Source organism: Malaya genurostris, chromosome 2 (genome assembly GCF_030247185.1).
Source record: "Malaya genurostris strain Urasoe2022 chromosome 2, Malgen_1.1, whole genome shotgun sequence".
Classification (NCBI taxonomy): Eukaryota; Metazoa; Arthropoda; class Insecta; order Diptera; family Culicidae; genus Malaya; species Malaya genurostris.
The window spans coordinates 81,509,190-81,524,434 of record NC_080571.1 but is presented as its reverse complement, the minus strand read 5'-3'; the positions used below and the strand labels follow the sequence as shown (position 1 = coordinate 81,524,434).

At 37.2% G+C, this 15,245-nt stretch overlaps 1 protein-coding gene across 3 annotated transcripts in view; it reads left to right on the top strand.

The window, feature by feature from the left end:
* Positions 1 to 359: 359 nt before the first annotated feature.
* The window catches only part of LOC131429462 (katanin p60 ATPase-containing subunit A-like 1), a 52,509-nt gene continuing 37,623 nt past the window's right edge, over positions 360 to 15,245 (top strand). Inside the window, exon 1 of one of the 3 annotated variants that reach the window (XM_058593600.1) lies at positions 360 to 566. In XM_058593600.1, the coding sequence (XP_058449583.1) occupies positions 484 to 566 (83 nt within the window). In that variant the 5' untranslated portion in view covers positions 360 to 483. Of the gene's footprint in view, positions 567 to 7,924; positions 8,721 to 10,005; positions 10,175 to 15,245 lie in introns of those variants that run through there. The other 2 variants (XM_058593599.1, XM_058593601.1) reach the window with 2 other exon arrangements.

Below are 15,245 nucleotides of genomic sequence, written 5' to 3'. Positions count from 1 at the left end.
AATTTACAAATTTAGGTTCAATTGTAGGTTTTGTAGGTTCTTATTGTTTTTATTCAAGAATAAAAATAGTGTTGATGATTCATACAGTAATGTGTATGAGAATATGACAATAGTTCCACTAGGTTGCTTGGTTTGATTATTAAATTTTTAAGTTTGTTTCATTCGTGGAGTGTTTTATATTTTCATAAGATTTAAGAAATAGAGAAATTGTGACTCGACAGCATTTTTCTCATTTACGGTAACGCAATGCATTTGCCATGGTAACTTGTTGAACGCTCATAAACATATTCCATGTGAGTTACCTTCCGCGCTCCGTCTGTTGTTGAGTTCAGTATGAATTGTTATCGATACGGAACAAGATGTCCTGCAGTAGGATTTCCACTAAATTAAGTGATACTTTTTCGCAGTTTTGTTATTTAGAAAATTCTTTAAGTTTGTAGTTAACAATTTAGAATAACTTGGACGTTAAACGCAACAGAAAGCATGTTCCTATCAACAATACCATCACTGCCGTTGATATTAAACACTCTAGCGGATGATTCCGTCAGAATGGAGAGGACACGGTTGTAAGTACTACTGACCTATGATTACAAGGTATGGTGATTGATTATAATGACGAATGAGTGAATGAAGGTCGCCTTTCATGCGCTGTCTGATGATAGGTGGTTCCATATTTGTACATATTTAGACAGAACCTCCCTCCCATATTCCGGTAAATGTGTGGCTTTTCGGAAAACTGAAATGTATGTCAAGGTCTTGTCGGTGTCATCGAGAAAAACCACGGGTACAATGACTTGTGGCTTGCTGGCAAAGTTGAGGAGACCGATTCAAGGTTCCTGAATGACTGTACTGTTGAGAGTTACTAACAAAAAATAATGTCTTCTTACATAGACAATTTAATTGAAACCATTCAAAACTGTTTTTATTATTTTTACGTTTCGTCTTTGACTCATCAGTGCAGAGCAGTTCAAATTGAACTGCTTAGTGCTGAACTCGGCAGTTCAATTTGAACCGCTAAGCAGACGTAAAGTTTCTGCTCTGCACTGATGAGTCAAAGACGAAATGTAAAAATAATAAAAACGGTTATGTGCCCCAGCACAAAATTTGGCTAACCCCTAAATGGGCATTCAAAACTGGTTTTTCGTTGAATTACAGTTTGGTTACCAAAATAATACAACCCCATACGAGTATAGAAATTGTTTTCGCTAAATGCATAGCAATTCATGTTGAAATACCATAGCAGTTCAACTTGGCGTAAAGTAGCAGTCGAATATATTCTATTTTTCAGTTTTCTTTTATAATTTACGTTTTGATTGATAGAAAATCTCATTTTTCAGCTGTGGTTCGTTTTTGGTGTTAAAATTTGCCTAACTGAAACTAATGCAATCTTTGTTATAATAGCAATTCTGGTTTGGTTGGTTGAACAGAGGCCGTCCTTAAGTCTTTATATATTTCACTGGAATAATTCTGTCTCAATTCCGGATAAAAGTGAAATGGATCAAGTTTTTTTTTCTTAGACTGTTTGTGTGTCGTATCATGCTTTGAACTGTCTTCTTCTGAAAACTGTTCAAATTGCATCGGCTTATATTTTCGAAAAATTATATTAAATTCGGTAGTGTGCACATGGAACCGCTCCCAATTGCGATTGATCGTAAAAAGGCGCTGCAATCGCTAAAATGGTGATTCGGAGGCAGACCCTGTCATCTTGGAGCGATATCAATCTTTAGTTCAGCAACGCCATCGCACGGCATCACATTCAATCAGATCAACAGATTGGGGCGCAAGAATTTGACATTTCTCTCCCCTACTTCTATTTACGAGATTCGATGCGGTCTCGCCTGAGGGCGCCATGCTAGCAAAAAAAGATGTTGCCAAAGATTTGCTAAGCCTGAATTTTTATGAAATATCAGTTTTGATAAATGTTTCACCAATGTTTGATGGAAAATTGCTTAAATTTTATGAATGTCGATTAAAATTCTAATAAAAAAAGTTAGCTTCACTGCTTCAATGCAATTGTGTTAGATCGCGCTACATAAAATAAACAAAACTTAATATTCTCTGTTAAAAAAAAACAGTTTTCCGGAAAAAATAAATAGTTTTATGACAATCTTTCATATCTATTGCCTTTCGCGTGTTAAATTAAATGCAAAATCCATTTTGCGGGATTACTAATAGAAGGTATGTAAATCTTTATTTAGCAATAATTTCTGCAAGAGAAAATCCATATAGGAATGTGTTAGTGGAAATAAGCTGAACCTGAAGTAATATTTTTCTCGAGCAATTTTCAGACCAAGATTTACGCCTTTCTTGAATTGCAATTCTAAGCAGAATCAACAGATTTGTTCATTTTTCAAACATATGGAAGATTTATTGATTAAAATCAGGGAAAAAAAGCGCAGTAATTTGTTTTTACGGACACACTGTTGACAATACTCATACGCTTGCCAAGTGTTTTGCTCCTTAAGTCACCCGTTTCTAAAAGTGTTTTTTTTTTATACATTTGAGTATGTTTGAGTTGTGACTATTATTTTTTCGAATAGTATTTCATCATACTTTCAAACGCCATTAAACTGTGTACCATATAATATGCACATTCTGACAAATATATGTGTACTATGTGTATTAAAATATATTTGTAGAATATTTGAAAATTCATTGAAAAAAGTTATGATGGAAAAACTTCATTTTGGGAACCTCTAATAAACAATGCTTCATATCTCGACAACAATGCATTCGAAAGAGTTTATTATTTTTTATTCCAACTACAACAATTTTAACACTTAGCACACGATTTTTCTAAGCGTACTTCTTTTTTCCATGTTGCATAAATCACACGAGGCTTCTATCGGAATAATACAAAAACAAACATGTCATTTTAACCAACAGCAAAACAAAATTCTAGCGTGAAGTGAATGTTGCACCCAAAATTGGGTCTCATGTGAAAGCGGCACCCAAATCGTTGTGGCATCTCGTGTCGACTGTGGTGACATCTGTACACATAGTTCATATGTGAGTCTGTATATCTGTTTTCTGTGCCTGTACAGAAATTAAAATAAAAAACTTAGGTTTGTTGGATACGTTATATTACTTAAATGTTGACTTGTTAACTTGTTTTTGTTCGGCACGTCAGGAAAGACCTAGCACTTCGGTGCTTATTACAAGTGTGTTGCAAATAGCAATAACTTTACGTCTGCTTATCGGCTCAAATTAAACGCCAAATTTCCGCGGTTCGCCACTGGTTATACGGTCATATCTTCGGAACCATAAGCTACTCGATTTTCAAACTAGATCCACAATAAAAAAAAATAGCTTGCAAATGAGTCAATGCTTGTTGAGTTCAATTGATCCATCTCCGAGAAAAGTATGCGTATAGGAAAACCAGGAAAAGGAACATAAACATACGCGTGGTTTTATATAATTGGGACCGCTGTATATGGGCGAACATAAAAGAAATTTAAGGTATAATCAGTTTAAAGTGTAATGTTTACATGTGTAAAAATTTCTGCACAATCTGTCAAGTGGTTATCGAAATGGTTTCTAAGCAAGAATTATGGGCCTGGTCGTGGAAAATCCAGTCAGTACCTCAGGAATGAGGATGAAGAAACAGTTAGGAATTTTATGATTCGACTGTATTCCGTGTGGTAAAATCGTTCAAGGAGACCCAGACGGAAGACAAGTAAAGAAATGCAACCCTTTGAACCCATGGAGGGTGAGGGATTACTACAAGCGCTTTCTAAACCTTTCGAATCGGGACGTGGTCAAGCAGGTTAATTCAGCAGACAATGAATCGTGTCTTCAAGGCTAACCGAACTGGTTGGAGCCAGAGCTGCTAAATGTCACTATCAACGAGCAACTTTGCACGACGAAGATTGGAAAGTTTATGTCACTGGACTGCTGCCAACCAGGCTCTACCAATCGTTATATATTGAGTGTCTAAGAGCCGATCTGTCATAACTTAAATTCTCACCAGAACGCTCATTGATTGCCGATGCGATTGATATTCTCCTGTCACTGCTTGATTACGATGTGACTACATATTAATCAAGCAGCATAAACATTGAATTAAATTCATTTACACCAATAAACTCCGAAGTCCGATGACTTTTTGCAAAGAACTATGAACTTTATCAATTCATGTTTATGTTAGTACTCTCATGGAATTTTTGTACGTCAACAGGGAATGGGAGAATGAGAGAGAGAGAACAAAATGCGTCATCTGTCTTTGACTGAGTATACTTCTACTTGGTCATTGAACTATCGAGTATCTCATTTGACAGACACTTTGATCGTACCGATTACAGTTGACGATGATTTTAGTCAGTCTGTCAAGGTCATTTGACATGACTGACAATTTGCAGCTCTGGTTGGAGCAGCCAAAATGTATCGTATTGCACGACAAGACGTACATTGAAGCGGATGCCAAGTAGGTCTTCGGTCTGGACGTTCCGGAAAAGTTTCAGATGGCAGGCAATCTTTAGGGACGGTAAATTCAGCAAGTCGATTATAACGGCCAAATGTAAAGAGTGATTTTTCAAGATATGTATGTAGGATTTGATTGAAAAAAAACAACAAAATTGAGAAAATTGATAAAAGTTTTGTTGGAGTCGATAGAACGTTCAATATAATTTAATGTTTGAAGATGGTTTCATGCAAATGTTGGCCGCTGCTCCGCTTTAGATGACCAATAAGGAAGGTCCAATTTCGGCACACTCTTTCCAACATATCGGCCGGTATTTCACGAATAATGTCACCGGTCAATAATCCACACCAAACAGTGCTTTGACTGCGTTCAAAGCTCTTGCAATACTTCTGGCTGCGGCAATTTTGCTTGTTGACGTATCTATTCAACTAGAAATTAGATTCGTCGCAGAACACATTTTTTCGATAACAAAGTAGATCTTGCTCCACCTTTAAGATTAAATTATTAACCAAACGACTATTCATGATTAAATTATAGATCAAACTAAACAAGTTTGACAATGACACAAGACACGATTCACTCGTGAGCTGTCAAAAACAGTGTTGCCGAAGGTTTCCAAAGATAAGGTTTCAATAAAAAAAAATGACCAGAATTTGAAGAAAAAGTGGACGAAAGTGTGTAGTAAGATGGCGCAAATGTTGCCCAGGATTTGACGGGTAACGTTAAGTCCAAGGTGCGGACATTTAGGAGGTAGAATAAACCCACATTGCAAAAACGTTGCTATTAAGGTTTCACTTATACCTTGAGCGTTTCAAAACTATTCGATATAAAATGCATTGTTGGTGATCTTTTTTAGACTGTGACATATTTTTCGAGTACAGTCGTCTTTTTATCGTCTGTCGCCTAATCTACTGAGTCAGTCGCAGCTAGACTATCGCCCACATCGACATGACGGAATGAGTAATGAATTCTTAATCACTACCCGTTCCTGGGTGCTCGATCAACTCGATTGACAGTGACATTATTAATGTCATTGATATTTTGTTCGTTTCATGAATGTGCTAGTGGAAAATCTAGGCGACTTACGCCATTTCATTACTCTGCAGCTAGATGAATGGATGATGCTGACTAAGGTAGACCTTTTTGTTTATTTCTGACGAATTTCAACAGTTTATGCAGGAATTCTAAAAAGAACTGTCTTGAGAACGACCGTAACTAAAGACTGTCCCAGAAAGTATTGACGCACTTTGATTTCGCTGTAAATAATTCACAAGTTTTAGATATTCAAATTTTATTCGATATACCTACTGATAATATTAGACTACAACAACAGAATATTATTCTCAACATTTGCTACTTAGCCATTGTAGACTAGCGGCGCACCTTCTTGCGAGCGTTCCTCATCAAATTCCGTACAGACTTCTTGGTGACAAGTTTTGACACTTTTTTCCAATCCTTTTCGAACTGTTGAATGGGTTCGGCTGCCGAGACATGTTTCCTAATATGTGCCTTCGTTAATGCTCAAAATTCCTCAATTGGTCGAAGTTGTGGGCAATTTGGTGGATTCATGTATTTTGGTACGAAAGTGACATTTTTGGTAGTATACCATTCTACCGTTGATTTCGAGTAGTGGCAAGAAGCAAGATCTAACCAGAAGTCAACAGGATCCTGGTGGTGATGCAGGGTTTCGAAATCCTACCGCAGGTACAAATTGCTTGCCAGACCATAGCTTTCTTACCAAATTTCTCGACTTCAATCGATGTCTCGGACTGGTTTAACACTTGCCCTTCTCGCACCGTATAATATTGTGGTCCCGACAAGGTTTTGTAATCGAGTTTCACGTAGGTTTCGTCGTCCATGATTATGCAGTTCAAATTTCCAGCAAGAATCGTATTGTACAGCTTTCGAACCCTCGGCCTGATCGATGCTTTTTGTTTCGGACTACGTTTTTGTTGTTTCTGCTTCTTATAGGTTTGAAGATTCAAACGTTCTTTAACACGAAGAACATTTGACTTAGAAGTGCCCACTTTTTTGGCCACATCCCGAACTGAAACCTCCTTCTTTTGCTCGAACGTCTTCAGTATACGTTTTCCAACTGAGGTTTAGCCTTTTTTTCGACCCGTTTTCGGTCGATTGCATTTCGCACGGCTTTTTCACTTACTTCTTCCATTTTTGTTATCTTTCTCAGTGACAGTCCGCGTTTGTACACAACTCTTTGACGTTGTTCTGCTGAAAGTCCACGTATTTCGAAACAAACTAATGAAAACGAATAAACAACTGCACAAATAGTTAGAGAATAGTGTAAACAACAGGACGCAGCCATAAAAATTGACAGATTCTGAACCATTGCGAAATGGCAGCGGTTTTTGGTTGAGTCCATACTTTCTGGGACAGTCTTTATTCGATATAAAATGCATTGTTGGTGATCTTTTTTTGACTATTGCATATTTTTCAAGTACAGTATTTTTTTATTGTCTGTCGTCTCCTCTACTGAGTCAGTCGCAGCTAGACTATCCATGAAGTATGTTCGATTCGACGGAAAACCAACCTGAAATTGTTTTGACAATTTTTGTATTTTTTAGTTGGCTTGAAGTAAATTCGCATGAACTAGGATAAAGTTAGGAGACTGGTGTGACGAACAGAAAGCTGTTGTGACAAAGATGCTTGGATAGCAGTTGCCAGTCATGATGCGGCCAGGATTGGAACATGTTCGATGTATACTGTACTAACTAGTGGAAACGGTGAACGTGTATGCATGCAATGCATATGAACGAAAGTTCTAGTCCAGCCTCTAGGTGTTATTTTTCTTCAATAAAAATCAACATTTCTTTCAGTGTTCGTTCATTTCAATTTTCATTTTAGCTGAGGCATTGCAAATAACTAAGCTAGCGACTTTACGTCGAACCAACTAAAATACATGAATCGCCATAAAATTATTGTTCTAGCTGCAAATAAGACTCTTCTTGTTTGTTTTCTTCTTAGTCATTTTCAGCACAATTCAAGGTATATTGTTTTTTGTTTACCGTATTATGCGAGGGGCAACTTTTGCAACGGCACTGAAAAGCATGAATAAGTACAGTATGTTTTTGTTTGATTACAAATGCCTTGTCGTCATTTTGTTTTATGCTGGCTGAATCACAACCTCCTGTGAAAACAACCTCTTCATAAAAAATGCCGCAATTTGTTGAATAAAGTTTTTCCCTGACCGCTCCAATATGTATATAATATTTAAGTTAGAAATGCACGAGGTTGGATGCGAGTCGTTTGGTCCACATAATTATAAGGTTATGGCAGTATTTTTACACAGTTGAAAATTCGTTGTTTTTACACAATTGATAACACCCAAGGCTCTGCCAACGATTGAACTAGATGAACCCTTAATCTGAAACGTGTTTTAATTAGCAAGTGTGTCTGATCAAATGGAAAAGAGCGTTCTCCCCTAAGTGGGATATGCCGTGCATCGTTTTCAATTGGCGAAATTGGCGACAGTCGGTATTTTACACTCCGGTCGTCGTAGCTCGCAAGCTCTGCGCATGTCCTATATTTACCTTAGTTCATCCTGTCTGGTGTTGCTGTGCCTATTGAACCTCCACAGACATCCATCCACGATAGGGAAGATGAATCTCAGGCTCCATTGTGTCAACGTAGCATCCGACAGCTGTCCTATTCGTGAGGTTGACCTCAATTCGGCACGAGATGTAGAAACGCCGCCAGTCTTGTTCCGTCAAAATATTGGATAATCTGATAATATTGCTGAATAGTGTATAGATGTACAGTGAAGAATCCATTAAGTTCATCAAGATCGTGAAGCAGACGCCAGCGATTTTGGCAGTGTTCACAGATTGTTATCAGTGTGCGGATGCAGGGGAGGTTACCATAAAGTCCTGCAACAAGAGGAGCTAAACATTATTTCGTAGACAGTAAATAGATAAAAGTTTTCAATCCGGTGCCTGTCACTGTCAAGTTCAGAATCTGTGAAGTATTGGATCTTTAGTTAAATCCACAAATTACTATTTAGTACTTCGAAAGTTGAAATAGGTTTAATTTTTTTATGTGAAATCCGACAGTATAAAAGAGAAAAAAAAAGAAAATCTTTGAGAGTGTAGTAAATCAGTACCTTGTCATTGGTACTGTAAGTGTAATTCGATTAGTGTTGAATCAAGATAAAGTGCAACACCTAATTAAATATGCGGCGAGACGAGACCTATCGACGAATTACTCGTGAAAAGGTAGTAGTGAGGGGCAATACCACTATTCGGACGCTTGACTCTACCGTATCCTTTCTGCCAATAATGGAGAAGTAAGTTATAGCGATTTTGACGTTCTCTCATCTTGAAAATAGAACAATACACATCTTCCGCTGTGAATTTTGTTTTGTTTGAATTTACATTCATTGCTTCATTCAAATATTCTGGATTCTGTTCGCAATCGTAAAATTTCAGTCGTTATTTATTATGTTATCTATTAGATGATGAATGCTCTGTGCAAAGCTAGTTTTTACCTTTTACATTACATTTATCTTTTCCATTGCGAAAATTATATTTTGCCATCCCTTGTGGAATTGCATTATTTATTAGTTTTCTTTCCTTTTCTCAGCACAGCTCAGCTCAGGTACTCCGTGTTAGATACACGTGTCACGTACCTTACTGGATTACTGTGATAGGAAAGCAAACCGGCATACAGTCGCTAAAGCACATACATACGAAGCAACAACCTAGAAATATGTAGGAATAGAAGAAAACTTTTGAGTACATAACTTCCATAACTTCAGTTTGCTGCTCTTGGCATTATGATGGAAAGGATTCGTAAAAATTGTCTAGTGTTAACGAAATGTGTTTTAGCTCAAGCATAATTTAATTGAATTTGCAAATGGATTGCATTGTATATTGCAAACATTTAAAACCCGTTTCAATCCACCTAGTGCTGTAAAATGCCTTTCTCATATCATTAATATTTTCATATATATTACTCTGGGATCTTCAACTCGTCAGTTCATGATGAACTGCTGAGATGACAACAGGAACTGCCATGCATTGATGAGTCGAAGACTAAATGTAAAATAAATGTGTTTCCTACAGTAAGTCATCAGGCCCGTATCCAGAAATTCGTTTCGGGACTGGCCCTCAGAAAAAAAAAATGTTAATGTTACTGTGCGCCTTTTAGTGGCGTTTTTAACAGAAATTTTTATCTTTTCCCTTGGAACTATCATTATTAAGTGTTCAAATAAAATTTGTGACTGTGAACGAGAGAAAGTTATTGTATTACATTTCTTAACGTTTACTGTGATGCCATTTTAGTCGGACATGTCTAAGAGCTTCTAAATGTCCATTTCTATAGCACAAAAATCCACAAGAGTTTTGATATATTTTGAGAAGTGTTCCGAGGTAGTTCCCTTACTTTGATTCTTGAAGAACGGGATACATCTTCTACATTTGTAAGTCATATTAGTTGATGGCCATACAAACTTACTTTGGTTATACAGATTTCGATACTGTGGGGTACGTGCCTGTAAGTTGCTTTGATTCCATTCTTGAAATTAGTCGTTTATTTAGCAAACTGAAAGAAAATTAAAATTTATATCTGACGTGCATTTCAAAATATGGTTCGTATGTGCGGTCAAAAGGCGGTACTTGAGCTTCCATTCAAATAATGATTTGGAAAGTGTGAAAAGGTTTGGTCAACTTTGGATTCCAGATACATAAATTCAAGAGAATCTTTGGATAGAATTGACATGATGAAATATTCAAAATAATGGTAAGCGATCTCATTTCTGTTCGAAAATTGCTTTTTTGTATTTTTTGGTTGGTTCAAATTTTAAATAAACTATGATTAAAATGAACAGCATGCATCATCATTTGACTTTTTTAACATAAACCTTAATTGGCAGAAAGGACGAAGCAAAAATTACTTGAACAGTTTAAGAAAAAATGGTTTGTCCGATTGATTTGTTATTTTTGGTTAGGTTTTAGGTAATCATGCAGTCTATTCGGAAAAATCATGCACTGCAAAAACATTTGTAAAACTGTCCCAAGAAAGTATGGACGCAACCAAAAACCGCTGCCATTTCTGTCAATTTTTAGGCTGCGTCCTGTTGTTTACACTCTTCTCTAACCACTTGTGCAGTTGTTTATTCGTTTTCATTAGTTTGTTTCGATATGCGTGGACTTTCAGAAGAACATCGTCGAGAAATTGTATGCAAATGGTGCACAGAACGCGGACTGTCACTGAGAAAGATAGCAAAAATGGAAGGAGTAAGTGAAAAAGCCGTGCGAAATGCAATCAGGAAGTTCTGTGAGGATAACACCTTTGAGGATAAATCGAAAACGGGTCGAAAAAAAGGTCCTACTAACCCTAAGTTGGATAAACGTATACTGAAGGCGTTTGAGCATAAGAAGGAGGTTTCAGTTCGGGATGTGACCAAAAAAGTGGACACTTCGAAGTCAAATGTTCTTCGTGCTAAAGAACGTTTGAATCTTCGAACCTATAAGAAGCAGAAACAACCAAAACGTAGTCCGAAACAAGAAGCATCGATCAGGCCGAGGGTTCGAAAGCTGTACAATACGATTCTTGCTCGAAATTTGAACTGCATAATCATGTACGACGAAATCTACATGAAACTCGATTACAAATCCTTGCTGGGACCACAATATTATACGGCGCGAGAAGGACAAGTGTTAAACTAGTCCGAGACATCGATTTAAGTCGAAAAATATGGTAAGAATGCTATGGTCTGGCAAGCAATTTGTATCTGCGGTAAGATTTCGAAACCCTTCATCACCATGCTTCAATGAACAGCGAAATATAAATCAAGGAATGTTTACAATAACGACTTCTTCCCATATTTCGAAGCCACAAGGATCCTGTTTTTTTTATTTAAAAGTCTTTTTTATTGAGGCCTATTTGCGTACAAGCTTTACGTGGCCGATCGAGCCGATTTTTTAAATAAAAATTTGTTTGTATTCGATCTCGTTGTCACCCTTTTTCTAGGGGGAGAGGAGCTTCCATTTCCCTCCTGCGGGTATTGAAGGGCACTTTCTTCGTGGCTCGTCTCGTCATCCATTGATGCATCGGTGGTATTGTTGATTTCCGTCTTCTTTTCGTTTTCCTTGTTATTCGCAGTCTTGATCTCGTTGCTAGTTACTGTAGAAGCGCCTTGTTGTACATTGGTTGAAGTTGCTGGTTGGTTAGATGATGAAGGTGTTTTTGAAACAGGAGCACTGCATTCACTAGTTTCCGTTGTTGAGCGGTTGTCCTCGATTTTGTTTGTTTTCGCAGTTTCAGTGCAAGGTTTGCCGTAGTGTGCAGGTTGTTCACAAAACTGACATGTAACCAGTTGATTTTCATACGTAATCAGTGTTTTACACGGATGTATCCCGTCTTGATCACAAATGATGTAAGATGGAATTGCTTTACGTAGTTGCATACGTACCACTCGCACGCCATTCCGGATACCCGGAATAAAATTCCGTCATACTTCCCTTTCGATGGAAAGAACTTCACCGTACTGCAACATACTTTCCCAAACGAACCCATCGCTGGTCGGCGGGGGAAGGTCATGCACGCGTACTTCTATGGCATTGTCCACCATGTACACAGGGATTTTATATTCAACATTGTCATGATCAATACTGTGCATCCCGTTATTAACCGAAGCAAATGCAATTGCATCTTTTTCACGTTTGAACATAATGTACACACAGTAAGCCGCCTTGTTGAATTGAATCTTACTTACATCATTAACGTTTAGATGCATTCGTTCCTTAAGCAAGATTTCAATTTTGGTTGCTGCTGGTCTAACTTTGCAGCGCTTGAAATCAATATAAAACAAACAAGTTTTATTCTTTGTTAAATCGTATTTGCGCATTTCGTGCACTCTATTCTTCACTACACTGTATTGTCTTTGTTTCTGTTGTCTCGACCGTAAACGATTTGCGACTGTGTCGGATGAGATGCGAGCACGAACTGTTTGAATTATTTTGTATGGCAGTTTGAAAGTTTTGATACTCATTGCCCTATAATTTCGGAACCGTAAGTCGGATCTAGATGAAATTGCACAGCGTTTTTAAAGACACTGAGAGTTTTAATTTGAACTATGATTTGTGGAAATCACCCCGGTGACACGATTGAGAATCGCGTTTGCCAAAAAAATCAATAGTGAGCTGTTCTTTAGTGATTTTTTTGATAGATGATTTTTTTTGTCTAAAAGTCACTCGCAAAAAAATTCAGTCGCGATTCTCGAAACTCCTTTTTTTTTCAATACTGATCGTAACCATTTCACAAATATTTTAGCTTTTGAATCTCTTGAACCGTTCTGAGTAACGATTGGCATATGGCATATTCATCTCAGCTTCTCTCTTCATCTCATATACTAAAACAATAAGTTAATGTAAAATCTGCTGTCTCTGTTTAATCCATTGGATCCAAGAGAAGGATGAAAATAGATACATTCGCTTCAAGTTTATCGCAATGCATAACGCGCAATACAGTAGTATTGCGCAATTGTCGATTTATTTTTTCTGTGGTATTGCTTCTTAGTGCCAAAGTAAAGATGTTTTATTAGATTTCATCACAATTCACTGATTGAAAGTCGAGTAATACCCAAAATAACATACTAATTAGATGACTACTGTTACAATAACACTATTCATATGTAATAACACTGATTGGAAATTGTTGATCTTCACGTAGCAAGGAAGAAATGTATAATTTAAAAATTATTTCTTAATATTTCTTAATTTTTTAATACTCTTTCTATTCTGTCTATATTTATTCATACATATTAAAAATACAAACAAACGAAGCACACCAGGAACTTTATTGGAATGACTCTGATGAATTCAGAAATAATTTATAGGATATCACTTCTATTTCTTCGATATAAGTGCAACTACACATTTTTTTTCACAACATATACTAGACAATAAAATGACATTACCCAACGGTTACCGATAAAACTTTTAGGACTTTTGATTTCTCTGCTCCGGATTGAAAATGACCGAATTTGTATAAATATATCCTGTGCGCATCAGAATGGTATGAACGTAGCTTAACATATGGTTGACAACAACGCTACCAAACCAAAATGCGTTGGTTTCATGAACTAGTTTCCGTAGTAGGGAGGTGGTGGAAATCGGTTGAACCGTTGCTGAGAAATCGAAGTGAGTTCCGTTTTTGAAGCTTTTTTTTACTATTACCGGTGCGTTCGGAACCGGAAACCGGGCACTAGTAGTCCCAAAGTAGATTTATATATCCACCAACAAACAAGATCTGTCATCTAGATGAATTTACCAGTAAATTTTATAAAAATGTGCACCTCATACCGCCATCGCTTGTGAAAAAAATCTCACGAAATTGAAATTTTTTATCAATCGCACTGTAAAACCGGAACCGGAAGTCGTATCTGGATCAACTTTTCGGAGACTTTTCAAAGAATTTCAAGACTTTTCATTTGCATCTTAGTTTGAAAAAATCGGTGAAGAAATTTTCAAGAAAATAGATTTGCACATATTGCCTTGTAATTGTGAAAATCGGTTCAGCAGTCTCTGAGACAATCGAGTGACATTATTTGTCACATACACACAAACATGCATACATACATACATACATACACAGACATTTGCTCAGTTCGTCGAACTGAGTCGAATTGTATATAACATTGGGTCCTCCGCACCTCGGTTAGAAAGTCGTTTTCCACAGTGATTGTATAGCCTTTCTATATGAGAAAGGCAAAAAATAGACTTATTTTGACCGAAATTGGTGTACAATTATGAGTTGTACAGTTGTTATTTGTAACAAAGGAAGAATTTAAAGGTTTGTTACACAACACAGAAAATGAGCGCTTTTTCAATAACACAACAGATACCAGGATAGTAATATAAGCTGCACAATCAGTATAAAAATACAGGACAGCAACTTATCGTGCTATTTGGGCAAGATAAATTTGCTCCTTAAACAAAGTTTCAATTTGTTGTGCCTAAAGGCAAAACACGAACCGCTTGAAATCAACAATGATTGAACTAGGTCAAAGACATCATATTAACAAGATATCCAGTTCTCACATTTCTCAAACAAATCATTGGTAACATACTTTTATGCGAGTATGGCGCCCTCAGGCGAGTCCGCATCGAATCTTGTATGTAGAAGAGAGAAATGTCAAATTCGTGCACGCCAAAATAGCAACACTGCGCACCCATACAATTGACATGGTATGTTGAATGTGGTGCCGTGCGATGGCGTTGCAGAACTGAAAATTGATTTCGCTCCAAGCTGACAGGGTCTGACTAGGTTCTACCTATTAGCAGTACCACGTATGGTAGAAGGATTTTTCTCTCAGGTGACTATCCGTAAAAGGGATATGTTTACACCGATGATCTTCCGGTTACGAAAGATTCGTCCATTCTATGTGTAAAAAAATGTTTTAAGTAACAAATAGATACTGTAGACGTCACTAGCATGTATTCAAATTACGTAGGATATTGGAACTATTAACTTACATATTTGTATTTGATGAAACGTGTCATTCCTAAGTCTGTGCTCTTTTCAAATACAGAAACTAACACTCCAAGATTTCACTGTTCTCAACAAACTGGACTGTACGGGAGGGTGTTCGGCCATCTTGGCTTACTTTCGATTTCCTTGGCGCCACCAACCACTTCTCCTTTGCATGTACTTGTTCTAATCTGGTTCGATCTCAGGTTCTTGGTGGTGGAGGCGCTGTTGGAACCAATCTAACTTTGAAGTGCGTGCTGTGTATCACCCGAAGGGGTGTTGGTTTTATGTATAAATTTGGTCAACATTTGGTGCCGTTGTGGTTCTAGGATCCGGA